Here is a 27,674-nt window from a genome sequence, read left to right as displayed (position 1 = left end):
CAGTGCTGTTATTACTTTTGAGGGGGAATTGTGCAGGCTCCTTGTCAATTGGTTTAGGTTGCCTAAATGAAGCCAAATTGCTCTTCCCATCCCCGGCTGCTGCTGCTGCCTGCACGTTCCACCTTCCCCACAGTCACTTTAATCCATCAGCCAAGAGCAAAACAACCTTCCCTCGGTGCACCTCCTGCAAACAGGGCAGGAGAAAAACCACAGGAGGAAAAAAACACACATCACTTGCAGCATTTTTACATGTAATAGTAACAGTCTCTTGGTGCCATCATCAGCCATGGCATTTCATTCACACAGAACACTTGTGGGCACATCACATATGCTTTTCCATTCAATGTATTTTTAAATGTTTCCCAGGCAACTGTTTCAATACAATATGCCTCCTTGGCAACCTGGTACCCGCAAATGCCATGCTAGTCTCCCTAGTCCTCTTTTTAGGTCTTCCCATCTTGGCATATAAATGTCACAAGGCTGGGTTTTCCATCTCCAGCCACAGAGGTACTGATCTGTCCTCACACGTGGCAAAGGAAGGCTGAGCTGAAGGGATGAGTCGTGCACTGGACGCTGCACGGGGACAAATCCAGCTCTGGTGAGCTCCCAGAGGGAGCAGGTTTGGAAGGCAGTGACTCCTCATGGAAAAGAGAATGTCTCCTACAACTAAAATTAGGGGGAGCCTACAGAACTGTCTCCACTCAAGTGACTTGCTCTGGAAACAGCAATGAGCCTGCACTTCTCCAACTGAAACTGCACGTCATCCTCCTTCTCCTGCCTGTGCCAGAGGAAGCCTTGCACAGTTTTCCTCATTCTGTGGCTTGAATTGTAATACATCATATTAATGAGGAGAGGCAGCCTTTCCCCTTGCAGAGCAGACAGTGATTAGCACTGGGCTAAGTGACTCTTCCCAGGGCTGCATTTGCTGGCACTGGGCTGTCAGGACACACACCATAAAGTCCATTTGCTGCAGCAGCTCTCCTGCTGCTCTGTGGGCTGTGGTCTCTTTGGGGACATTGTCCTTTATCACATTTAGCAGAATGGACACGCTCATCCTTGAGTGAAGTCACAGACTGCTTGACAAGGACAAAAAATGATCCACATGTACTCCTAACCCAAGCACTGATTAGATAAAATAATTAAAACATAATAACGTTTCAATTTTCTAGTGAGGCACAATTTATTCCAAACATCTTTATCGGACCCAGGAGCTATCAGTACAGACCCAAAGATATTGCAGAAGGACTAAAGCTATCTGTGAGCATCAGTCACCACCAAAAAAATAAGTTTTAATAAAAACTCCATGTGCTTCAGCCTCAAAGTGGTACATTAAAAAAAATAACAGCTCCTGCATGCAGTGACATCAGGCTCTGAGAGAAACCCAGCAGAAACTATGGTATCTCTTCTTCATTGATTACTCCATAACAACAGCTGAAAATTACAATTTTTCCAGGCTATAAAATGCCAAGCACTCCAAATTCTACACTGGCAGCAAAAATCTCCTCCCTGTCTGTGAGCTGCTGTATCTGTAATAGAGACCCTGCATTACCAGGCTTTCTAATTCTTCCCAAATGCAGAAGCTCTCATTCAATGCTGCAGCTGTTGGGGAGGAAATCAGAAATAGCAGAAGGCGGATTAGCTGATAATGTACCAGTTCTTCCCCAGCAAATGCTGGCACCTGCGTTTTACACTCTCCGCTTTCCCTCGGCCCAGGAAAAGATCACTTGGTTTGTTTGGCAGGCAATTTATAGGCTTTAGTGATTGTGGAGTTGCAAAAGGATTAGAATTTGTTATAATAGCCCCTTCTTCCTGAGAGCAAAAGTTAAAACTGAGGCCCACTTTAGAGCAAGAAGCAGGGACCATGTAAGTAAAGATTAAGCGTGTGCAGCTTGATGAGACTCAACGGGGAAGAGATAACTCCACATGCTGGCACTCCATTTACAAGGAAATCCCTGCAGATAATCTGTAGGAGCATTCTGGCTTCCACAGCCTCAAATCCCTTGACCACTGGCTCAAATCCAGCCAAGGCTGATTATGGTAAAGACTACTCTCTGCATTCCTAGGAGAACTTCTTTCCTAAAACATTCTAATTATTAAATTACGCAAGACCCAAGGTCAAGCAAGAAGTAACAGGATTCCCATGCAGTGGAAGAAACAGTAGATACGACCTTGTGCAAAGTGGCAAAACCAAGAACAGGTCCCAGCCTACACTTCACCTTCATATTCTTAGTACATCATTAATTCTGGAAAGATGCAGATGAAAAATACTGAGTACCCTTAATGGTCAAAGATTTCTAGAATGCTAGTTGGAAATCCACAGGTAGAGCAAGAATGAGAACATTCATGACATGCCTGCCCTCACAGGCATAGAATGGGTATGCATTAAACAGATAACAAAAAAAATCTAACAATTTTCAGCTAAACCTACAAAATACAAACCCACCTACAAAGTACAGCTGCTACAGAAGCAAGGTTTTCCCTTTTGCTTTTTACAACCAGAAGCTGCAGTAATAATTTTCACTATTCTTTTTATTATATTCTTCCATTTGTGGCCCTTACTGCACAATAACAAACTTTTATGTTCACCCATAATACAGCTTTTGGAAATGCTGCAGAGCAGGGCTGTAGCAGCACACAGCAACCCCTCCAGCCTGAGGAACAGGCTGCACTCCTGAGGGCTGCTTTGGGAGAAGTCATAGCTAACAACATCAACCCGTGGGTGCAACACAAGGTTCAGGAGCAGAGCATTGTCACAGTGGTATTCCAGGGGTCATAAAATAAAACACCAACCCAAACATCACAGGAATAAAAGAAGCCCTGTGGCACAACCAGTCGTTAACACAGGTACACCTACAACTGAGTTTGGAGGCTCCATCCAAGCGCTTTCACTGCTCTCGGATTTCGTTAAATCCCCATTTCCGCATAGTTTGCTGCCTCCACGTGGCCACAGTCAGCGCTGGGCCACGACTCACAGCGATCTTGAGCAAAAACCCCCAAGGAACACTTCTTCAACTAGTTGTGAAATCAAATTTCTACCCCTTCTCTGTCATCTCCTTTCCCACCACTCCCACGGCTGATCCCCTCTCCAATCTCCACTTTTGCTTTATTTACACACATTTCCTCTATTTACACACACTTCCTCTTGCAGTTCTTTGCTCCATCCCTGCTGCCATCACCTTCCTCTCCACAGCAGGCCTAACACCCTCAGATCCAAGCTCACCCCTTGCCCCTGGTCAGCTTACCTTGTTCCACCTGCAGCTTTTGGGAGAACGCCTTTCCCGACAAAGAAGGAGAGGAGGACATATTCCCTGGAATCTCATTGCACACACTGGGAAGCAGCTTCTAAATGGCGACAAAAATGACAGGCAGAACATTGTGACTGTCCTGGTGTTCCCTTGGCACTGCAGGAGCTGTAACAGATATTAAGTGGGAAAATGTTAGTCTGTGTGACAGCGATTGGCTTTTCCACTGTCATTTCTTTCCCATTTTTATTCTCATTTTAGTCTACCCATCACACAGCCAAAATGCTGGCACTCTACTGTGACTACTTGTTATTATTTTTATTTTTCAGCTGGGCTGTCTACTGTACAAACTGACACAAATCCCAGCAGTAACCAAACGCTTCCCACTTCCAACATCTTTATCCTCGCTCTTATACAAAAATGAAACCCATTAATGCTCCTATAATGTTAGAAATTAGTTATTACATAGAGTCAAAGATGTGATGGACTCACAGAAACACGAAGTACCTGAGTTAATACGGGAAAGGTGAAAGCTGGGCTGAGCCTCCCGGATCTTGGGCTGCACTGACTGGATCATCTGCAGCTGGAAAACCACTGGATGTGGTTTCCAATGTTTGGCTGGAGCTGTCGCTGCTCAGGTTGAATCTACCAGTCCAGGTGAAATGTGAATCTCGAACTCTGACACCCAAAGTGCCACTTTCAAGGTTCAGATCTGCTCAAGGCGAGTTTTAAGTCAGGTCAGCTGTTAAAGGAATAACTTTTCACAGGGCTGTGTGACCAACACGGTAATTCACAGGTGTGGCTTTAGCACAGTCAATATTGATGCCTCCTGTTCCCTCTGAATTCATGGATGAAACAGTCCACAGACACCCAGCGGTGCACAAATTCAGTTGCAGAAAAGGAATGTGAACTTGGATTCATTTTTTTTACCAATAATAAATTGGTTTTATGGAAAAGAGGAGCGCTTTGTACCCCGCTCTCCCTCATAAACACCTGTTATCAAACAGGACTTTTTATTACCTTGTACAATTATTCTCATATCGACCGTGAGGAATTTAAACAGCACAGTCACTTTGTGATCCCTTCATCTGCTGTTGGAGGACGAAGTGTGTGTCACCATTTCTCTGACGTGTGTTTGAGAAGGCCAGACGAGCGTTTAAACCAACCCCTAACACGCTCATTATTTCGAGTCACCCAGCGACATTCCCGCCAGCAACGTCAAACCGCATCACTTCAGATTCTTTCCTGAAGGATAAGTTGGACCGGCGGCGGCTCCCAATCTTTATTATTTGTGTGAACAGCGGCGGCTACGGGCCCAGGCCGCGGCTCGGCGGGGCCATGGCGGCCAGCGCTGACCCCGCCGCCATCTTGTGCCCTCAGCGCCTGGGGCTGCAGCGCCCCGAGGCCGCGCTCCCGAGCGCACCAAACCGCTGCAAATACAGACAGCGCGAGGGGCAAAACCGGCACAAAAAGGGCTGTTTCCGAGGCAGACCAGCCCCCAGCTCCGCGGCGAGGAGGGGAGGCTGCGGGCGGACGGGCGGGCGCGCTCCCCTCAGGGCGCCCTCAGAGCCCCCCCCCGCCCCGCGCCGTCAGGGCGGCTGTGAGGGCGGAGAGCCGCGGCCGTGGCAGCGGGCCAGGAGGAGGGAGGAAGAGAGCTCGCCGCCCGCAGCGCCGTCGCCCGGCGAGGCGCGGGGAGCCCCGGCCATGGGGGAGGAAGGAGCGGCCAAGCTGCGCCTGAAGCCCCGCGCGGCGCCGCCCGCCCGCGGCCCCGAGACACCCCCGCGCCGGCCGTGAGTGCGGGCCGGGGGGGATCGATCCGGGTCGGGTCAGCAAACACCGCGGGGATCGCATGGGATCGGCCCCGGGTCGGGTCAGCAAACACCGCGGGCATCGCATGGGATCGGCCCCGGGGGGGGTCGGACGGCATCAGATGGGCTCCGGGGCCTGGAGCGCCTCGCCCGGGCCGGGCCGGGCCTGCACGGGCCCCCCCGAGCCGCAGCGCTCGGATCAGGGTCTCATTACTGACTGTGTTAAAGGTTATTTCATAAAACACCCCCTGCGGCGCCTTTAAAAAATAGACACAAAACTGCAGCATAAAGCACAGCGGGCCCCGGGCCTGAAGACTGAAGGCAGTGAGGGGTTGGGCTCTTGTTTGAAGCCTCCACAGAGGCTGTGGGAGTTCATCACTCCGCTCTTTGAGGGCTTGTAGTTTCTAATTTCTTCTGATTTCTACTCAGTGCAGCTTCATTCCTGGACACTGATCCGAGAAAACACATCAGGAAGAAGTGGGAACGCTGGAAATAGCATTGTGACATTAACAGTCTATCCTTCTTTTGGAATTGTCTTTCTATGGCATTACTCGTATAAAACCTTTTCAGTGCTTGTAGCTAAACTTTCTAAAGCCTTCCTAGGATCCATTAAGTCGTTTGGAAAGAGAATTTCAAATGGCAGTGTGGGAATGGCCAGGAATACGTAGGAACCAATGCAATTGCCACCCTCAGTGCAAACATTTCCATGATTTCTGTGCTCAGCAGATGTCAAGTTCAGCATTTGAGAAGAAAACCCAGTATCTACACTTCACTGTTTAACTTGGAAGTGAAGACAGTAATAAATATCCACAGCTCATTTGTTACAAGGAGAAAAGAGGGTGTTTAGACAGTAATTTTTTAAAAAATTGGATTTTTTTTTGTTGCAGCACAAGTTATATAAGTCATAGGAAGCTGTGAAAATTAGTTTACAGGTTAAATAATGTCTTTGTGTTCCAGAAAAAAAGATACTAATAACAAAGCAGAGCATTTTTTTCCCTCTCTCCCACCCTCAAACTACTGTGCCTGTCTTTCCAGGACGTCGACTGACAGATGTCCCTGGTTTGAAAAGGAAGACTTAAATGAGCGTGAAAAAACCTGGATTTTGTTACTGAAAGGCATCAGTCAAGATCTGCACTGCACAAACTGGGACACAGTGCCCAGCCTGCCGGAGTTCTTGGAAAAGGTAGCGTGTGCTGTATCCTTGGTTTCTGCACTTTGTGTCCTGCTTCCAGCAGTGATGATGATGGGGAAACCACCTGAAGGAGCCTTCAGAGCTGGGAGGTTTCAGCTCTTTAATCTCACATGTAATGATGTGGCACAGCATGGCAAACCTTTCCAGCATTTTGCTGTGTGAGGATGGTGAGTGCCACAAGCACCAGGATCCTCCTGAGGAATGGGAGTGGGAAAGGAGCCTGTGACAGGGTTCATGAGACAGGAACCACCCTGACATCGCCCCGTAGCGCTGGGCAAGGTCACAACGCAGAAATCAGCCCTTAGAAAGTACTTTTTGTTTTGAGGGGGTTGTTTTTATCTTTAGTGTCTCTGAAACATAGTGAATCCCTACTGTATCCATTTAGAAATGTTAAGGGAAGACACATATTCCATCAGCTCCAGGAAGCTCTTGGTTGCTTTACGGGTGCTGGGGAGGGATGTAAATAAAATGTTCTTCACTGTAGCTCGACCTTCTCAGTATTTGCAGTGTGTTCACTTTATGCATTGATTGAGCTGCATTTGTTTGAGATGGTGTGTGTGCTGTAGGGTGCTGAGGAGGAGAGCCCAGCACACCAGGAGGTCTTCACAGCTGGAACGAGAGACTTTCCGTGGGTACCGTTCCCACCTTTTCACACAGAACAACATCTGAACCCCAAGGATTTCAGCTCCCAGAGCAACGAGTCACATACAGGATGGGCCCAAGCGGATCAACTTCCCAGTTTGTCACCCACAGCTGAGGGAACCTGCAGGGGAACCAGCACAGAGCGAGGCAGAACTGCAGCTGGGGGAGGCACAAAAGGCATTTCCGACCTGGGAGTGAGTCCTGAGCCACGGCAGCTCCCTGGACACACGAGCTCTGCACAGCCCTTGGCACGGGGCTCTGTGAGAGCTTCCAGCCCTCGGCAGCACCACACAGGGGCTGCACAGAGCAGGGGGGACAGGAGAGAGGAGGGGGAGAAGGAGCTCCAGCCACAGGAGGGGAAGGTTCCAGCGGGGCAGGACAGAGCTGTGCCTGCGGAGGAGCCTCGTGGGAGCGTTCCCGGGGCCGGGAGCTGCGAGGGGAAGGTGGAAAACCAGAGTGGAGGATCTTCAGCTCTTGACAGTTGTCCCATGTGCCTGATGCAGTTCAGTGGAACGTAAGTTGTTTGGGGTTCTGTGTTTTGTGGGTGTTTTTATAACTTCCCAGTAAACAAAACCCCACCTGGCTCTGGATGCATTCCCTATTTACAAAATAATGGAAATAGACAAAACTTCTACTGCAAAGTTCTTCTTAACTGCCAGAATTACCTGCTTTAAACCAGTTCACACGTTGAGTACCTGCTCTGCAGCAGGAATTGTGCTGCCTCCTGCAGTCAGCACCATGGCACAGTGCTTAGGCTGTCAGAGTTGCCAAAAAAGTGCTTTTGGGCAGGTCCTCTAACCCTTAAAACTTTCAGCAGCAGGTACCAGCAGGGGCAGTTTCTCAGGGATCACAGCTCTGCTGGGCACAGCAGTGACCCCCCACTAAGGACACGTGTGAGAGGGAGGGGAAAGAAGTGTCAGTAAAGGGCTGTGACTGTTTCTCACTGCACCAACCCTGTCTTTGCAGGCTCTCCCAGCTGGACATCGATGGGCACCTGGCCAGGTGCTTGTCTGAAAGTGCAGATGATGTCATGTGGTAAATCCAGGAGAATGGAGAGCAAAGGAACAAGGCCAAGGATGAACCTTTCTCCAAGGGAAAGGAAAAATGTGTCAAGGAAGCACATCCTCGTCTCACGCTTTCAGATCACAAACCAGTAACTCAGGAGAAGGTCAAGTGTCAAGGGTCTTTTTATTTTAAATCCTCTCAAATGCACGCAAAGGAGTTCTAGTTCTGAAAATGGTGCTCTGGGGAGACCCCCAGGGAAATCAGGCTTGGTGCTCCTGAAAAAGTACTGCTGGAAATCCCTGGAGCCCCTGCTTGGGCTGATGCACCAGAGCTCGGGAGCTCTCAGTGCAGAAGAAAGCAGCTGCACGAGAGACAACTGTTACCCTCATGCAAAAGTTTACCTGCTTGGAAAAAAATGCCAGTAATCTCTGAAAATCAGTTTAATTAAAAAGTCATTTGAGCACAGAATTTTTCATTATTCTACTGTCTAAGAAAGTGTAATTGTCCCGTTAGTTCTGTGGGTGTATCCCTGTTAAACACCCCCCAAACCACAGAAAGGGGTGGGGGTTCCATGTCTCTGAAGGAGCCCAGCTGAATTCACCCCCTTCCTGGGTAGGTTTCTAAGTCAGTCTCAGTGTTAATCAAGTGATTAACGTGGCTGCTCTAATTAAGCTGCAGAGAGAACTCTCTGCCAGTCTCCCTGAACTGCACAGGGAGGTTCAGGCAGTCCCAGAGCCAAGAGCTGGTTTGTGTCAGTCCCACACAGCCCCGGACACCAAGGGGTGGGACAGGGGACACCCCGAGCCTGGGGGGGCTGGAGGGGGCTCAGGAGGCTCAGCTGATCTTCTGGAAGTGCTGCCCAGGAGCAGGGAATGCTCTGTAGGGCTGGGAAAGGCACCTCCCCTGCCCTGAGGGTGGGTGAGAGTCCAGGACCAACCCCCTGCCCCAGGTCACTGCCCCTGCCCTGGGCTCAGAACCCCCAGCCCAGCTGGGATTCAGGGACAGGACACAGGATCCAGGATGAACACACAGGGAGACTCCCTGGATTCCATTCACAGTGGGGTCTCCTTCAGACGTTGGACACAGCCCAGTTTACTGATAAATAACAGTCTGTTCACTTTTTCATTAAAGTCTTTAATAGATGTGCAAGAATATAAATGATCTCAGCTGTTATGGATTAGTATACCATCTTCTGCACAATTAAAACTGGTCAGCAAAGATCCCAACTAATTAATTATACAAAACTACAAGAACATATTTACTGTTTTACAATCATTAAATTAGCTAGAATTTCATTTACTATTTCAAATAAGACAACTATATATCATTACCAGATCCATTTGTAATATATTAGGATTTTTTTTCCAAACCACACATTTAATTACATCCTTCATTTTCTTTTATTTATAAAACAAGTACTTTATATAAAAAATTTCCCCTTCATCATGAACAGAACATTATTCAAACACTTGCACATGAGCAACCAAACTTGTACCCAGCAAACTATTTGGCAACACAGCAACATTGTAAATGCCTGTAAATTCTTAAATAAAAATCAAGTAGTCTTTACAATGTTTGTTTAGCAAAATGTGTCTTCCTGTTCTTCCTTCCCTCCCTCCCAAAATGTTCTGAAACCTAGAAAAAAAGGTTAAAAAAAACCCCAACCCACATTTCTTAGTATTTCCAGTTTCAAGTTCCATGCCCTGGCATGTCAAAGGACAGCTTAACCTGCCCCATTTGCACTCATGAGCTGCCTGCAGTCACTCTGATCACTCCTGATCACCTCTAGTACCAGGGGAGTTGAAAACACTGAAAGAAAAGTTATTCAGGGTAAATAAAATAAGAGGGAGAAGGGGAAAAGGGAGTAATTAAAAAAAAAAGTCAGATTACATTTAAAAGGTAATGTTGCCTTTAGTAGATAATAAAGTATCTAAAGTCCAGGCATTTGAGGCAAATATTTCTTACTAGTTAAATTATTTAGTGCTGATTAAAAGACATCTTGCTTAATATGAAAAGCTACAGTCCAACAGAGAAACCCACAACTGAAACCTGAATGGGATTCCTAGAACTCAACAACCACAGGTCTGCATAATTGTGGCTAATGAGGGGATACAAAACAGATTGTTAATCAATGATTAATTACTTCAAAGAATGTTTTGGCAGTCTGGTCCTAGCACCTCATGACTTGGATGTGAATCCCAAAGATGTCATGTTCAGCACCTAATGCAATGCTGTACCCTGAGAAAACCAGAGGTTAATGGAAACAAAGTGAAAGTGTCCCAATTTGTCCTGCCTTTGCCACCACCCCAGGGAGGTGCCACGGCACAGGGTTTCTCCTTGGCTTTCCTCCCCACAGAGCTGTTTTTCCTCCTGGCTCTGCAGCCCCCAGAGTGTGACCCCACAGCCAGCCCAGCCCAGCCCAGCCCAGCCCAGCCCCGAGGGCTCCCCACAGACCCTCCCAGGAGCCCCCCCAAGCTCAGTCCTGCACCCTGGGGGAGCAGCAGCCCTTTGCCCTGACACCCCCCTCTCCACCAGAGGGGACTGGAGAGTTGTCTTTTGCTTTTTCCAATTTCTTAGGCATTTGTTTTTCTTCCAGTAAAGGAATTTCCTACTTGGATGCGAAGTCACTTCCCGGAACCATCCCATGGTTAGTTATTAATGGACACTGAGGAAAGCAGACAGTTTAGATAAGTAGGAGGTGTGCTTTATCAGGAAAATGGATTTTATCTTATGGTTATTCTAGATTTACTACTTAAACTTTAAGGCTATGCTTTATTATGCTTTTGCTCTACTTCTGAATATTTGTATTGTTGATAAAAATACTTTTCAAAAATCTAATATACAACACAAGATCATTGTAGGTGTAGGCACTGCTTAAGTATGTTTAGAAATTCTTTGTGTGCAAATTTAGTTCTCTTCAATCTCTACGTTTTGGTAAATTTGGAGTTTAAGACAACAGATTTTGAAATCGATACTGTAAATTCTAATTTGGAATTAATCTCACCGAGTCACTCTGCATTCCAAATTCTGTAAAAATGCAACTAAACCTCAGGCTGCAGCTGTGAACTGTATGTTTCAGATGGAAATGGTTACTTAATATTAACAAGCAGAACTTACCAGGTGTAAGAACGTTCCAAATATGCAATAATCCTTCAATGCAGTTTATCCATTTAGGCACTTAAATCTTGTACCCAAATTTATGTTTTGATTGCTAATAAAACACAACTCCTTTTAAATATATCTGAGACGTTTTAGACAGGTACCACTTGTGAAAAAAGGCATCAAAAATAAGCTTCAACACCACCGTAATATATTTTATTCTTCAGGATGTTACACTGGAATACTCTTCAACTGGGAGCTCATTGCATCAAATGTTTGTAGAAAGTGTGTGGATCTCAAAGTTTCTCATGATCTCCTTTTGCAGGGATGCAATGAACGTTTGAATCCTTCATGAAACAGGCACAAAATGCAAATTCCTTCATCAGTGAAGCCAGTTGTGTCAGTGCCCAGAACTCAAGAGTCACTAAGTGGCAGAGGACACCCACCAAAACCATTATTCTCTTCTTTGATTTTCAGCAGCAAATTTGTTTTTAGATCATTGGTCTCCGTCCCGAGTGAGCAGACCCAGCCTCGCATGCATATACTGGAGTTAAGGATAAATTAATGTCAGTCACACTGTCCCCAACCAGCTCATCCCTTCATACTGTTTCTTCTGTTGACAGCAACAACGGATTAATATATTCAAATCCTTCAAATTCTGACTGATCTATTCGCTTTATGATATCTCTGAAAAACAAAGGGAAGCAGCGGTTTAGTTCACGGGAACAGCGTGTGAGTTATGCAAGATAGGGAGGGTACAGACAATGCACTTTACTGTAACACAGCCATGCCCTGATGCCAAGCACAGCCTCTCTGCAGCCACTCTCACACAATTTCTATGTTAACTGGGTGCTGTGCAGCCGGGTGGGGGGAGCAGCACGTACTCATCGTCCGGGGTGAGCTGCACGGGCTCGCTGGTGAACTGCGTGTCGAAGTTGTCCAACCCGTAATCGTCCGTGATCTGCGGCTGGAACGGGGGGGTCGTCTGCTTCTTCTCCAGCTGGCAAACACACCATGGGAAAGGAAAAATCAGGATATGGAATAGTTACATCATCCCCCAAGAACATCAAACCCAACTGCATTAAGTGCTGTTGGAGAGCAACGTCAGAATGCCCAGGTAACGTGAGGAACAGGCCAGGTAACACACACGGGCCAGGTAACCCACACGGGCCAGGTAACCCACACGGGCCAGCACAGCTCGGGCTTTGCGTTTGAAAACAGAAACCCCCAAAGAATCCACCCATTTCAGTTCTCTCCTGAGCTGGGAGCTGCACTCAGGAGTGCACCCAGCAGCCCTGAGCCATCCTGAGCACAGAGAGCAGAGAGAGGAGCCTGAGCTCCACACACAGCTCCAGTGACTAAACCAGCAAAAATGTTCCTGCTCTGTGTGTTCCCTTTCCCTGTATTTATTTTTCCATGTAGCTCAAGCTTCACAGAAGGAGTTTTTAGTCAGCATTAGACTCCTTTCCTTCTGTCTCAACTTGAAAAGAGTTGGAAAAGCTTTTAAGTCAAAATTTTTTCTTTGAAATGGAGGGGGTGAGTACAAGATTCTAATAACTAAAAAAGCTTCCCAAATTTTTTTTAATTTTCTCCTGAATGCATTTCCCAACACTTACTTAAGTTTAGCTTTAAATTTATCTGACATGTTGATACTCTCGAGCAGCACTCTCCTAATCATATCACAAAACAGATCACCTCAATCTTTCCTGTTTCTTTAAAAAATAGGTATTTAATGAGAAATCTTTCAGATTAAAAACAGCTTAGAAAATATAAAAATTCAATCAGCATAAATGGTGACCAAGAAGTACCAACTGCATTTAAGAATTTCTTAGACCAATAACCAAAATACAAGTGCAACAGTCTTTTCTATTTCCCTCAAAACCCTGCAAAGCAGAACAGGAGCTGCAGTACCTGGTGTTCTGCTCCACACCCCAGGTACCACGAGGTACCAACCAAAAAATCACACTGGGCTTTTAGAGGGATCACAAAGCATGGGATGGCTGACAAAATCCCAGCCAGCCCTCCCTGCAGGAACAGTTCTGCAAACACCAGGGGTTTTCAGCTCCTCCTGCAGTCAGTGTGTTCTCTGCAGAGCTGCAGCCAAGTTCAGAGCAGCAGCTTCAAAGGGAGATGAAGCTGTGCAGCTTTTTCTCCCCTGAACCTTTCGTATCCTTGCAGCACTGCTGCCTCTTCCTGCGCTCCCCAGGACTGTGTAAATACTACATCCCTCCTTTTCAACTGTTAGCTGGGTATTAAAAATGTAATGCTGACAGGGAAGTGCTCCTGACCGAGCAGTTTTATTGCTCAAGTGCCAGCAAACATTAGGATGTCATTTCTGGGATGCTTTCCATGCTGAAGACAGAAGGAACACAATTACAAAGTAGCAGCAGATTAAAAAAAGCCAATTTCAATACAATTTTATGCTTGCAAACCCACTGAAATGCAAGTCATCTGCTCCAGCAGGATCCAAGAACCTCCCTCACACCAGCAGTACCAAAGAAAACCTGAGAGCAAGAGAGACCCTTCATAACCAACCCCACTGCTCACAGGTCACATCCTGAACAAAGGGACTGGTGCTGCTCACACCTGCTCAGGTCACTAAACCCTGAGTAACCTTACTCATTGTAGGAGTTATGGAATTGGCAAACTCTTTTTATTTTAATGTACTACAGGCAGATCACAAACACTTCAGATGACAAACTCTCCCAGGGTTGTACCTCAGCTGGTTTCATGGCATTTGACCCCGTCTGGGGGTTGTGTTAATCACCTACAAACCTCCCTGGCAAGGCAGAGGAGGTTTCTAATCCCCAGGAGCAATGAGGTGTTGGGACAGCATTCCAAAGGGCTGGCTTTGCCAGGCCACACCTCCTCCTGCAGTGGGGCTTGGGATGTTTGGGATGTTTGCCAACAGGACTGTAGGATATGAACCCACACAACAGTGGGGCACTGAACTGTGGCACAAACCCAGACAGTCCTTCCCTGTTCCCACACTTGCAGGAACCCAGGAGGATGTGGGGAACATTTTATAGCAGCAGAACCCAGGATGTGAGTCTGCAGAACCTGCAAACAGCACCCAGGGAATAAATGGTTCCACCAATGCTTTCATGTGTCGCCTAAAACTCGTATTTCAGAAATGATACCCCCGCAAGTCGTAACCCTTCTGAGAGCTGGGAAGCACAGGCAGGTTTTTGGTGGTGGAATGAAGCTGTTTCCATGGTGGTGATGAAGGAAAGCTTGGCTCTCCACCACCCAGGGAAAGCAGAGCAGCTTTTACACTCGTGGAGTTCAATCCCCCTGCTGCAGTGGGGTTGTTCACACACACACAGTGAATAAAGACAGAATCTCTTCCCCTGGAAGAGCCCGAAACACGAGCAGTGGTTTTTACCAGATCCCAGTCGATGCTGCGGAAAAACGTGTGGGACTTGATATCAGCAAATCCTGTCTGGGGCTGACAGCCAAGCCTTTCTTTGGGATCCTGTGGAACACAGCTCCTGTTACACACTCCAAGCCACTGCAGTCCACCCTGCCCAAGAGCCCACGTGCACAACTCCAGCATTCCCAAGACTGTGCAAGCTGCTGCTGGGATAAATATATATCACAGCCAGCAAGGGATTCTCATTCTTTCTTTTTTTTTTTTTTTAAATAAAAGTTTCTTGGAAAATTAATTTTTAAATGATACTTTACAAATTCTCAAAATATAAAAGAGATTTATTCAGTAATGCTTAATTCATGTCCTTTTCTCCATTAATGATAATAGTCCAACAGATTTCAAGCAGCTTAATTAAATGAGCAATAAGTATAACAGAAAAGAGTTTATAAGCAAACCTACAGTTATCTTTTTCCCAACTAAGTACAGGCTTTTAAATCAAGTCCGTGCTGTGGAATTCCCTCAGTAAATTTGCAAGTAAGAAATGGGGTTTTTAACATGGAGGATACCAAGGTTTTACAGATTTTCTTAATGGTAAGCAGATTAACTTCTTAACTGTATCGCTTTCAACAGGAAGCTCTGACTTCCAGCTCTCAGATGCTAAAAATAAGAGAATGTTATTTACCTTGTTTAAAAATCCTTTTAACACATGGGAAGCCTTGACAGAAAGAAACCTTGGAATCCGGATTGGCTTCTCCAGAATAACTGTTACAGGTTAAAAAACAGCAATATTGGTTTTTGGTCTGACACTGACCATGATTTCAACACAAACACTGTTATTATTTCAATGTGGTACCAGTTGGAAAATGGGAAGGTAAAGTAATTATTTAAAACAATGCAAACAAAAAGAGCTACAGTAATTTGAGGCACTGTTACACTGACATTTGAAGATTTCCTAAGAGACATGTTAACTTCATTATCTTTTGCTACTGTGTGTAAACAGGAAATAAAACTTTCAGTGTCCTCAGTATATAGGAAAGGGTGTTTTTAAACAGCAGTTAATTTAATATGAATTAAACACCATGCCAGACTGTGTTACAGAACTGCAGTAACTGGTGTAAAGAAGGTTTTGCCTGTTAAGGAGTGGGCAGCTTCCCAACTCCCCAGTGGAGCAGTGTGGGATAACAATGGGATGGGAAAGCCTCTGCCCCATTCAAAGTGCCATTTTCCTCCTCTCTCCCCCCAGAACAACCCCCAGACCCCAAAAGGCTGTACCTTGGAAGAGGTAATCTTCAGTGTTCATGTCGGGATTGTCAGTGATGATGTCGAACGGGGACCGTCCTGCCATCATCTCGAACATCAGCACGCCCAGAGCCCACCAGTCCACGCTGAACCCTGGGCACAAACACACCCTGAACCAACCCTGCACACACACACTGAACCAACCCTGCACACACACACTGAACCCTGCACACACACACACTGAACCCTGCACAAACACACACTGAACCCTGCACACACACACCCCCCCCATCATCTCAAACATCAGCACGCCCAGAGCCCACCAGTCCACGCTGAACCCTGTGCACACACACACTGAACCAACCCTGCACACACACACACACACACACACACACACACAGTCTGAGCCAGCTCTCCAGGGGGTGGGAACACTCCCAGGAACCAAGATTAGTGGGTGTTAACACTCCCAGGAACCAAGATTAACGGCCGGGTTTACGGAGTCCCGACACTCTGTGCTTTCACTCCATGCACACTGTCACTGTCACTGGGGGAGTTTTCAGAGCTGGGATTACAAATGCAACCTGTGGGGGAACCCAGAGGTGCCTGCAGACAACAGTGCTGCAGTGGAAATCCAGGGGATTTAAGCTAGGTTCACATTGGTGGTGTATGATTTAAAAAGAAGCTGAAATGAGTGATTGCAAGAAAAAAACCCCTTATTTCAGGAAAAAATTAAGCTGTACAATATGCATTCGATTTTCTCAATATATAATAGCACAGAAATGTAGAAATCTAAAAATGGTTGTGTTTGAAACAAGCCACAACTCGAGTAATGATAAGTTGTGTAGTCAAGACTTACCATATTCTTCTCCTCTGAGGATCTCTGGTGCAATATAATTTGGTGTCCCACAGAAAGTGCTTGTAGTGTCACCAGGGCCCAAACCTTCCTACATGCAGAAATCATTCCATAAATTAAAAGCTGATCTCCTTTTCTGGGAATTTCCCTTCATTAGATTTAAAAAGCCAAGTTACGAGGGAGTCTAAAGAACCTCCTTGCACAAAATAAACACTCAGAGTATCAAAACTGGCTATGACTCCACAGCTTATCTGAGCAAAGCAGCTGATTAAAACTGAGTCACAACACGTATGTAACAACATTTTGCTCACTGTTTACAGATACATTTAAAATCAGTTGAACCATGTGGAAGTCCTTTTCAAATGGATGTTGGGGAAAACCCTTCTCTTACATCCAGTTCCAAATGTGGTTGTATTCAACAGGACTTTTTTTTCAGAGTAAACTTCCTATTCCACAGCCAAATTCTGGGCTCAGTAACACCAGAGGGGAGATAAAGATACACTTTCTTAGTGTTCTCTAAAGATCACTGGATGCAGCATCAGAGAGATCCAGAACTGAGGGACAGAGTGACAGAGAAACACAGGGAAAACCCCACCTTGCACATGCCATAGTCTGTTAATTTGATGTGACCCTCTGCATCTAAGAGAACATTGTCCAGTTTCAGATCTCTGTAGATGATGCCTCTTTCGTGGAGGAAGTTTAGAGCTATACAAATTTCAGCAGCATAAAACCTGAAATTAAAAAGGAGAAAATCCATATTAGCATCAAGGTGGTACAAAAGCTGGTGCAATTTAAATGTCTGTTCTTAGAACATCACTTTACAAGATAAAAGTCAACTTTTATCTTTCCAGAGCATAACAAAACCAAGCTATGCTTATTCATAAGGACACTGATCTCTTATAACACCATTCCTTAAATTAAATATGAGAAATTATTTTTTTAATTCTATTAAGTAAGAAAATATTTGCTCTTTATCTTTTATCTTTTGCTGAAAATTCCAAGTATGAGATGGAAGATCTGTGTTTTCAGCTTACAAAGAGTGACAGTGAGACTTTGTGTAGCACAGGGCAGTGCAAAATGGATTTTTCATCTTCTCCTGCCAACACTATATTAATTCAACATAAGACCAAATTAAGTAGAATGGTTGCATCTTCTATCAACAGATCAAAGAGGCATTACCTAAATATGAAGCAATAAAGAGGAGTAAATAGGAATAACTGCTACCACTTAACTGCTTGCTCTAGTTCAAAAAAACCTTCAAAAAATAAAATTAGCATTTTTTTTCCCAGGGCAGGACGTTCTAAACTTAAGAATCAAGCTTGCATTCTTTTTTTTTACAGAATATATTTTGTTAAGTATACAAACATCAAACCACCCCAAGCCAAGCCCTTGGTGTGGGGCAGGAAGTACCTTGCATGTTCTTCAGGAAGCTTCCTCTGCCGTTGCATATGGAACATGAGGTCTCCCCCATTCACATACTCTATGACAAGAAACAATCTGAAAGTATATAACACAATTAATGGACTCCAAGGGAACTCTCCAGCAGCCTCCTGAGCCCTGCCCTGGCCCTCCTCAGCAGAGTGGCAGGAGCTGTTCCTTGGGAAGCTCCGTTTTCCCCCCAGCCCTGCCCTCTGGAGCTGCCCCCCTGTGCTGTGCTGAGCAGTGGATCCCTGGCACAGCTGGTGCTTCCTCCCCACATCCCTGGCTGGGGATGGCAGGAAATGTGCTGGGGGAGGAGCAGTTCAGCACAACGACCAAGGGGTGCAAAACAAAAAGAATTTTCAGATCTTTCTTACCGACTCGTTGTTTGAAAGCATGAGTGTAAACCAACTAGGAATGGGTTACTGGATGCCTGTTCAAACACATGTTTCTCTGTCTGTACCCAATCAATATCCTGAAATAGAGTAATTGAACAATCAGAACTCCTGCTGGATGACCACTGTGGGCATTCCCAGAACAACACTGAGCATCTGTGCTGCCTCACACACACCAGCACTGCCACACGTTCTTCAGAAAGACAACACCCCCTAAAAACCTGCAGGAAGTTATTAAACATTGGCATTCAGTTACACAGGGAGAAGTTTCTTAACCACTTGAGAAAGTTCTGCACAGAATTGAAGCCCTTACAAATATCAGACATCTGCAGTATTTGATACACTGCTCCTTGTGCTGCATGGAAATAAATTCAGTTCTTAGATAACTGACCCCAAAGCTGCTGAAGCAACTCATGCCAGTAACACAAGCAGTGAGAATCTGCAGTTTTTAAAAGGTTCAAATAAACTGAACTTCGTCTTCTCATCTGAAATTCAAATTTAATTCAATGAAACTACCAAAACCTGCTTAGTTGGTCCAGCCAAAATCATGAAAAGCATCACAGATACCTTTAATCCTTCAACAGGGCAAGTCCTGAATACCCAGTGCAAAACCACATCATAAAAACCTACCAAGGTCTGAATGTGCTGCAAACTCAGATGCCTGATAACCAAGCATTTAACACTATTCCATGTAACTATACACAATTTAAACCTGCCAGGAAGTTTTAGCAGTAGAAGTTCACTCCTCCTGCAATGCACTGCTCATGTGTCACCCTGCCAATATACTAGAGATATAATTATTCTAAAAATCCTCCATTTACAGCAGATACTTCCAGCTCTCCAACTAATGTGGAGACAAATACAGAGAGTGAGAAATCAGGCCTTCCTGGCAGGGATGGACAGAGAAACTGAAGTCTCAAAGGAAACCAAGAAATGTTCCTATCAAACTAAATAAATCTGTCAGGTTTTGTGTTCAGACACTCAGGAAGACACAACCCCTTGGAAGGGTAAAGTTGGACCCAAACAAGAGCCAAACATCCTACTTTGAATAAGGCAATAAATATGTCCACTTCCTTTTGGGCTTACTGAATGAGCCTGTCTTTAAATTAAGCCCAGTTAATTAATTAATCAGTGCACTGGTGTACTCATGCATTAGTACTGTACTAGGGCACCACTGGTAACAAAATTCAGCACAGGAAAATTTCCCAGCAGAAGCCCAGGTATTTGATTTGCTTCTGTCTCACTTCTCTCCACTATCAACCATTCCCTGGAAAGCACAAGCCAATTTAAACACGCTGATCCTTGCTATGTAATTGATTTTCTTTCCCCATGAAACACTTACAAGGTGAAATTTCCATTACTTGCAATATCTCATGCGCTGCCAGAATTCAGAGAATTTCCTATCAACCCCCAGAATTTCATTATGCAGCCTATCTCAGAGAAAAGAAAAGCCAATTAGCTCAATCTTCTGTGTAATTATGAGAGCCACTATTCAAGAAAGCCTTTTCTCATCTACCTCTGGTTCTCAGAAGCTGCTGCATAAGCCAGGGAACAGCACTTCAACTTCTGCCTTCTTGGGAACACAAGGTAAAAGGAAAGGGTGAGGGACCCACACAGCAGCCTAAGCTTTGTTCAGAAAGGGAAACAGCACACAAAGAGCAAGCCAGAGGATTTTAGAAGAACTGATCCCAGCCTCTGGAATAAGGGCAAACATGGCAGCCAGAGCAACTGAGTGAAACTACCAACACAAATAGTACTTAAAACAGTGGTTTGGGCTTTTTTCCCCGAGCATCCTACTTTCAAAAAAGTGTGAATATTAAAGGAAAAAGATGAAGGGTTGTTGAGGGTTTTTTTTCCCCCCCTTTTGAATTTTTCTTTTTCCCCCAAACTTGTGCATTTGAGATCTTGTATTAAAAAAATTGTAACCGGATTTTGAAAAGAATTGAGAAACGCAGTGCATTTCTGTGGCAAACAGGAAAACCAGAGACCTCAAATGGCAGCAGCATCATTTCTGAACTCATGGAAAAAAATCCCAGAATACTGTGCCTCTTGCACATAAGCTCCACCACCAGGCCTGTAAGAACACACTTTCAGCTCCTTTTCTGACATGCAGGCAATGCTTTTGCCTTGGAAAACATCTTTGTTTTCTTTCAAAATCAAGTGCACAAATTCCCCATTTATCTCGTCACTTACAGATCAGTATGTCCAGATTGGAATATTTAATACATAATTTCTACTAAAACTATTAATAATTGTTAATTGTTATTTAAAATAAGGGACATTTCTCTCAGATTTCCTCCTGGTGCTTCATGCAGACAAGTTGATGACAAATGAGTTCCAAAGTTAGAAAAACTGACAGAAGAGTCTGACCCCCGAGCTGCTTGCTCAGCTGAATGTTTTCTCTTAAAGCATCCCAAGTTTTTATACCATGTAACAGAATGCAATTAACCCAGACTTTTACCTCATCGTCATGGACCAATTCCTTTTTCACCACTTTCATGGCATAGATCTGATCGTTCTTTTTTAACCGAACCAGCAGAACTTTGGCGTAGCTTCCACGGCCGATAACTCGGATTAAATCAAAGTCCTGGAGTCCAAGCCCCTGAGAAATCTTAATTCCATCCATTCCATCAATGACTGGTTTGATATCCTGTATAAAAAGAAACAGATGCTGGAAACAGAAAACATTTCCATGGCAAGTAACTATTAAAGCAAAGAGACCTTTCAGCACAGGGCAGAATCTGCTGAGGTTGCTTGGCCCTGGACACAGGTCTGAATGCTGATTGTAACATTTTTTTTTTACAAGTGTTTGGTTTCTGTTGGTTTTGCTCTTACTAACAGTTACTGGTTTTTCAGGGCATTAGTTCATCCAGTAAAGCATTTGCACATTCCCTCCTGGGAGGCAGAAGGCAAAGCCTCGAGAAATGGGGTTTGATTCAAATCCTTGAACCTCAAGCCGTGTTGAATTTTCCTTTGTTCCAAGTGAAGAGCATCTTTTAATTCTGACAGGTACGAATAAAGGCTATCCAAACATAAGATGGATAAGGGAACACTGATTTGCTAATGAATATACCTGCCTTGGTTTCAGTTTCTGTGTTTGGTTCTCTACAGTTTTAATGAAAATGAAGATTTCTAACAGGTGCCTGGGAACATAAGGAAGCAGACCTCAATTTCTCAAGTGTGAGAATTTGCAGGAAATATTACACTTTCGGGAACGTTATTTTTAAATTCATTATTTAAAAAAAGATAAATTTTCTCATCCTGACTGCTTGCTGGAATTAGTTATGAAAATGTGGGACTGAAGATGGAGCAGCTGAACCAGCCAAATGCAGCAGGTACCAGGGACATCTCTGGTTTTACTCATCTATCCAAGGCTTTGACACACTTTGGTGGCCTATTTTTATCTGACCTCACACTACTGTACTTGGAGACAGATCAGCATTCTGTGGAACCATGGAAAGTATTTATATAAAGGATCTTGATCTAGGATTGACTGCTATTAGAAGAGATTGCTCTAAGCTTAAAGATTCTAGGCAAGGCTCCCAGAATGCCAGTTCCTCTCTGTGGGATACCTGAGATGATTTCAGTGCAGCAGAACTCAGGGCAGGTGAGCAAACAGCTCCCCTCAACATCCACACACCCCCTGAGCACTAACCATGGCAGCAGGCAGCAGTTAAAACCCTCTGATGGGTTAATTTATACCCTTCCATCCCTGAATTTGAGATAAAATCTAAAGGCACATGAGTGAAAATAAGGCAGTCACCCCAGAGCAGAACTACTCAAGGGAGAAAGGAGTGGTAGTGACAGGCATTGTGGTGGAGGGAAAGGAAAAAGGTGCAGCTTTGCTCAGAGGGGCATATCAGACCCTTTTAAAGGAAATGTCTTAAAGCCCTTTAGAAATGAAGCATACTGGGATTTTTCAGACATTCTTGATGTGCAGAGATTGTGTCAGACCTTCTATAAAAGAGCTGAAAAAAACCGAGTTCAAGTGTATGTTTTTCTACTTGTATTTCCACAGGAGCTGCCTATAAATTATTGGGTATTATTTATATGAAACCTCTCAGAGGGCTGGATAGTTAATGTATTATCAGATGAACCAACAGCCTGAGGGTGACAAAGGCTGCACATCCATTAGGGCCAGCACACAAGGCAATGTCAAAGCCACCATTTGTTGCAAGGACCAATGAAGTCAAATCCTCTGCTAAATCACTGTTATTCCAGCACAAATGAAAGGGAAGAAGAAAAAAAAAAGTATCTTGGATCATGACTGGGGTGACAAAAGCTAAATACAGAAGAAATCTGAAAAAAATCAATAAAAATTCAGAAAAAAAACCCCAGACTTTTTCAAAAGGCAGCAGAAAAAAAAACAGGACAAATAATCAGTTATTTCATAAAAAGTTGAATGATTAAGAGAATGTAAATATGAATTATGAAGCTGTTTTAAAAACATACCTCAGAGTCATCTTTAATGGTGTCATGTTTCCTGTTTGAAGGAATGTAGGGAACTGGAAAAAAAAACAAGGTAGTTTTGTTACAAAGGCCTTCCTTAGAAATAATCTTGAAGACTGATAAACAGAAAGATGATTTAGTGGCTTAGGCTCAGTTTGCTTTAAATGCTATGGGACAGTTGATCAAATGCTTCCACTTTCTCCTTGTAATGGGGAAGAGTGAAAACTGGGCCTCCAAATGGGGAAAGAGGGATCCCAGGGCAGCAAAGTACTCACTTCCATCCGTGTCTTCTGAAGGGAGATCAACTTCATCGTTTTTCTCACCTATCCGAGGTTCCTGGGCAGGCATGACCGAATCCTGGGGGAGCACAGGGACACAGGGAAAAGAGAACCACACTGGTTATGCAGCCCCTGCCAAGTGACCCTGTCTTGCCTTTCAGCTACAGCTCAGTGAGAACCTCCCACCTGCACCTTCCAGGATGAAAAGTGGGGTTTGCAGGAAGTGTTTCTGAATCTTAACATCTCTGAATATTCCCATTTTGTAATGCATGATAAAACCAGCCTGCCAAACACTTAATGCTCCATCAGCCATTCTCTGCAACTGCAACAGATGTTTAGCTGTCTTCTAAAAGAAAGAGGGGTCTATTTTACTGCAAATTCAAACTTTTTTTCTATTTCAGACTTGTGAGTCTGCTTCACATGGAACTACAACAAAGTAAACACTTGAGCATGATGTTACAGACTGCATTTAGAGCACTGGCATGTTCCCTTCCTGCTTAATAAAAACATGAATTGTTACTCATTATGCAAGGGCATTGCATAAATTGGTAAAGATCACAGCACCAGATAGTTTTACATTGCATGTGGACACTGGTCTCATTCATGAGACATGTGGGACTATTCCAGGAGGGACAGCAACAGGCATAAATTAATTGGCAAAGAAATAGTAATGCCAAGGCAGGTCACAGGCAATACCACTGAAGAAAAATACTGGTTTAAGTCTTGAGTTAGAAAACCACACAACCACCAGTGAAACACTGGGGATGAGTATGGGGAAGGGCTAAAATTCAGGGATACAGCTGTTTAAAGCCTAGGGAAGACACCAGCATTGCCACTGGAATACATGAGAACAGTACTGGAGAAACTGAGAGGGCAAGAACAGGAAAGCACCAAACAACAGTGCAAAATCCACACCAGTGCCTTGGTTCTTCAAACATTCCCACAGGCTACAAGGAGCAACTGCTGAGACTGTCAGTGACAACTCCATCTATCTGTAAAATACCAAATGTCTCAAGGAGAAGTCAAATTCAAGCTTGAGCACACTCAAGTCACATTGTGAGTTTTCTTTTCTTGCTTTGTCTCTGCTCTCAGTCCAAAGGCTCATCCTCCACAGACATCTGAGAGACTGAAACCCAAATCCTGCCAAGGGTTATAAATCTACAGCATTTCATGACCCAGGACACACACCTACCAACACAGGCCGGGGTGAACCAAACCACCTGAGTCTGTACAGGCTGCAAACTCACCATATGCCTTTTGCAGGTCAGTGGGACAAGGATGTGACAACGTTTATGGACCAACAGCTTGCAGTTGATACACTTGTAGCCTTGCCTTCCGAGCCCCCATATCCTTTCACTGCACTGGCCACAGTACGCTCTCTGCAAGGACAGGGACACCAGCAGCTCCATTAGCAACTCAACACCAACCCCCTCGGGATTGGGACTTACCCAGCAGCAAGAACCCCTCCCAGTCACCCAGCAGGTGTTCAACAATAATAATTTCTGAACATCCAGGGTTTCCCCAATAACTGAAGGTTACAATTCACCCTCAGAGTTCAGCAAAATGCAGCCTTTTCTTAATGGATGTTTGGCTTTGTCTGATGTCATTTGTCTGATGTCACCTCTCTGATGTCATTTGTATGCAGATATAAAAGCAGCCTTGGGTAGGATTGTGACACTTGAGCATCATAACAAGGTATCAAAATCTCCACATGTATATCACTACTGGCCTAATTTCAATTAAACCATCATTATCTGTAACGTTCTGCATTATTAATGTGGCAGGTATGCATTCACAGTGTTTCAAAGAAATATGTTTGAACTAGGTAGCAAACAAACAGAAGTATATTTTCATACTATAAATTAAAAAAATGGGTGTCCACAGCACATTATACAAATGCATGTGACAATTCAGATATTATCACTTAGATTTTTCATGTATCTGGTGATAAGGTACTGAGTTTTAAGGGGCTTTTCTTGCTTTCAGTGCAGCTTTGAGGTGGGGAACATTAAGAAAAAATGCTAATTTCAATTTTTTTAAAAATCACTGCCGAATGAAAGAGTTAACTGTCCTCAGTGCACTCAGTTTTTAGTGGAATTCCCCAAAGTGCACACCACATTTGTATATATGCTGCAATACTCAGGCATAACGGGATAAGTGAAGGAGGTGTCTCAGCCTTAAAGCTACATTCACTTGCTTATGTGGTTCAAGTCAGATTCTCCTTGGGCAGCTGTATTTTAGCTCAATAAACCGGATTTTTTACTCTTAGATGATGCAGCACCCCAGATTCCACACAGTTAAAGCTCAGATCAAGGGCTGTGATTTTCAAGAATGACAAAAAGTCCTGAAGGTAAAAGATTATGCAGACGAGCAACCAAAGTCACACAGGGAGAGCAGAGGGGACTGCTGCTCCGAGGATGCACCACTTTGAACAGTTACAAACCCAGCCTTTCAGAGAGACTTTAAAAATAAATATTTTCCCCCAATCCCGCAGGAACTCCATCCCAGATTCAAACCCTTCCGAGTTTCCCTGCTGGGTGTGACCTGGATAACAGTGCACAGAGTGAACAGTCACACCAAGGGGCGTCCAGCTCTCCCTCCCTGTCCAACACCCAGCACAGCCTGTCTGGCTGTCCCTCCCTGTCCAACACCCAGCACAGCCTGTGTCCAACACCCAGCACAGTCTGTCTGGCTGTCCCTCCCTGTCCAACACCCAGCACAGCCTGTCTGGCTGTCCCTCCCTGTCCAACACCCAGCACAGCCCCTCCACAGCAGGGTCAGACAATGCCCAGCCCGGGCAGCCCCCCCCCAGCACTCACTCTGTTAAAGCGCTTGGCTTGGAACAAATGCCCATTCACTCGGTACAGCTTCCTCCATCTTCGGGCGCCCCGGCGGTAGATGGATTCTAGGGAAGAGACCAGAAAGGTGTAAAGCAGCAGCATGGCAGCTCAGCAGCACCCGCAGCCCGTGCCAAGCAAGTTGTGCCCGAGGACAATCTTGCTTTCCTAAATCTCAACGCACAGCTCGGCTGCCCGGGGGCTGGGGGGGTTGTTAAGGCGGCCGTGAGTGACAGCCCGGGCAGGATGTGCTTTCCCCGCTGCCTCTCCCTTTCCTCCAGCCCTGTCTCCTTTTCCTCACATGATCATAATCCCGTTACAGCTCCGTGGCTGCTCCAGCTCAGGTGAGAGGGACAGAGCTGTTAAAGAAACAGCTTCCTCAGGGAAGTGACGCTGCTGCTCTCGCTGTCCCCTTCCCATGGACACACAAAGGATCCTTGGTGCCAATAACGCTCCAGATACACAACATTAAACATGTTACAAAGCTGCAGTTACATTATTTGACCTCCTTTTTATCTTGCCATTAAACACTACCCAAAATATTTCTTCTGTTCGGGCAGTTCAAGTACAGGTCTACAGTTATTTTTAATACACTCTAAAAACATAACAAGGAATCATTTAATCTGTTTAAGGCTGGCTTTTCAAGAGGTTAAACATGACAGTACCCAGCATTTACTCCGAGTTACTTTTGTTGTCACTGTTTACATGCAGATGAGCACTTTTTGTGTGACTGGCTAATTACAGTTTGATATTTAATATTAAGTGTGGTGCCACAACCAATCCCTAACACACACCCTGGAGCAGGAGCTTCCCACAGCAGGTCCAGGTGGGCACTGGGGGAGTTGGGGGGGTACAGGGGGCTATAAAGACTCTGAGAGACTTCACCAATAAACACCCTCACAAAGCATCAAACTGTAAATTTACAATCCTCAGAAATTAATGCAATTAACTTTTCACCTTTAATGTTACTTTCAAGTTTCAAACATCCACACCTTACCCAAGACGAAGCCTTTTTTTAAATAGAAAACACCCCAGACATTTTTGCTGTCAAATGATAATGCAAGTAGTAAAAAGTTTCTTTGTGGAGAAATTATTCTAAATTATATGGAGCAAGCCAAAACTCACAGGCTACTGACACACCATGTGTGAACACTGACTGCAATACTGGGGCTGATTTTAGATACTCTATTTTTGTCCTTCCAAAGCAAGACACATAAAAGCATGGAAGTTCCTGGGACTCTACAACTCTGCAGTGCCAAATCCCCAAACATTCATACCTACTCTATTTACATGTGCAAATGTTTACTGTGCAAGCATCTGAAACAGATATTGCACTATTAAATAGATTGGTAACAATTTTTAACTAAAAATATGCCCAAACACAAACACCAGTGAAAAAACCCTTCCACCGTTTGTGGGGTGACTTTTCACCAGGAGGAAAAATCTTCACAAGGGATTTTTTTTTCCAAAATAGTTAATTAATTCATTAGACAAAGCACCATATGGAGGCAACGTAATACATCTGTGATCTGAACACGAGCTTATCACTGACAGGAGGAATATTAAGGGAATGATAAGTTAACGAGCAGCTTGTGCTGATGAGGTCTGTAAATAAAGGAGCAAGTCACCTCCCTAATTAATGATAAATATTAAATCAAAGGCAGGATTTTACATCACATACTTGTGAGGCAACAGTCTAACAAAAACTGAGCTTAATATAGAATACCTTTAGAAAGTAGGAACCCCTACAATTTACCCCGTGAGTCAAATCAATCCCTACTTCCCCCCCTCCAAAAGGGGCCAAGGTAAGAAACGAGAAAACTGTGAGCATTTTGAGACACACCTT

General features: G+C 44.7%; 3 protein-coding genes across 9 annotated transcripts in view; 1 reads left to right on the top strand and 2 right to left on the bottom strand.

The window, feature by feature from the left end:
• Positions 1-4,465, bottom strand: part of SKI (SKI proto-oncogene) — a 120,308-nt gene extending 115,843 nt beyond the window's left edge. The window contains exons 1-2 of the mRNA XM_027702152.1: positions 3,750-4,465; positions 3,243-3,410 (exon numbers count right to left, since the gene is read on the bottom strand). The gene's annotated coding sequence lies outside the window, so the exon portion shown is untranslated. The remainder of the gene's footprint in view (positions 1-3,242; positions 3,411-3,749) is intronic.
• A 96-nt stretch (positions 4,466-4,561) lies between these two features.
• FAAP20 (FA core complex associated protein 20) lies at positions 4,562-8,351 on the top strand. Of its 2 annotated transcripts, none has more exons than XM_027702167.1 (4): positions 4,562-5,032; positions 6,086-6,233; positions 6,809-7,398; positions 7,851-8,351. In XM_027702167.1, the coding sequence occupies exons 1-4, from the start codon at positions 4,581-4,583 to the stop codon at positions 7,921-7,923; spliced, it is 1,263 nt and encodes a 420-aa protein (XP_027557968.1). In that variant the 5' UTR covers positions 4,562-4,580; the 3' UTR covers positions 7,924-8,351. The 2 variants fall into 2 exon arrangements, 1 of the variants encoding a protein (XP_027557968.1); XR_003537151.1 differs by lacking the exon at positions 4,562-5,032 and adding an exon at positions 5,142-5,278.
• A 2,826-nt stretch (positions 8,352-11,177) lies between these two features.
• Positions 11,178-27,674, bottom strand: part of PRKCZ (protein kinase C zeta) — a 33,514-nt gene continuing 17,017 nt past the window's right edge. For 4 of the 6 annotated variants that reach the window (XM_027702153.1, XM_027702154.1, XM_027702156.1 and 1 more), the window contains 14 exons: positions 25,811-25,896; positions 24,239-24,370; positions 22,989-23,070; positions 22,717-22,769; positions 20,726-20,914; positions 18,247-18,344; positions 17,861-17,947; positions 17,046-17,181; positions 16,454-16,541; positions 15,631-15,750; positions 15,041-15,120; positions 14,374-14,463; positions 11,873-11,988; positions 11,178-11,675 (listed from right to left, as the gene is read on the bottom strand). In XM_027702153.1, the coding sequence (XP_027557954.1) occupies positions 11,588-11,675; positions 11,873-11,988; positions 14,374-14,463; positions 15,041-15,120; positions 15,631-15,750; positions 16,454-16,541; positions 17,046-17,181; positions 17,861-17,947; positions 18,247-18,344; positions 20,726-20,914; positions 22,717-22,769; positions 22,989-23,070; positions 24,239-24,370; positions 25,811-25,896 (1,445 nt within the window). In that variant the 3' untranslated portion in view covers positions 11,178-11,587. The other 2 variants (XM_027702157.1, XM_027702158.1) reach the window with 2 other exon arrangements.

This window comes from Neopelma chrysocephalum, unplaced genomic scaffold, assembly GCF_003984885.1.
Source record: "Neopelma chrysocephalum unplaced genomic scaffold, ASM398488v2 Primary Assembly neopelma1_180, whole genome shotgun sequence".
Classification (NCBI taxonomy): Eukaryota; Metazoa; Chordata; class Aves; order Passeriformes; family Pipridae; genus Neopelma; species Neopelma chrysocephalum.
This window is presented reverse-complemented; position numbering and strand designations above follow the sequence as displayed.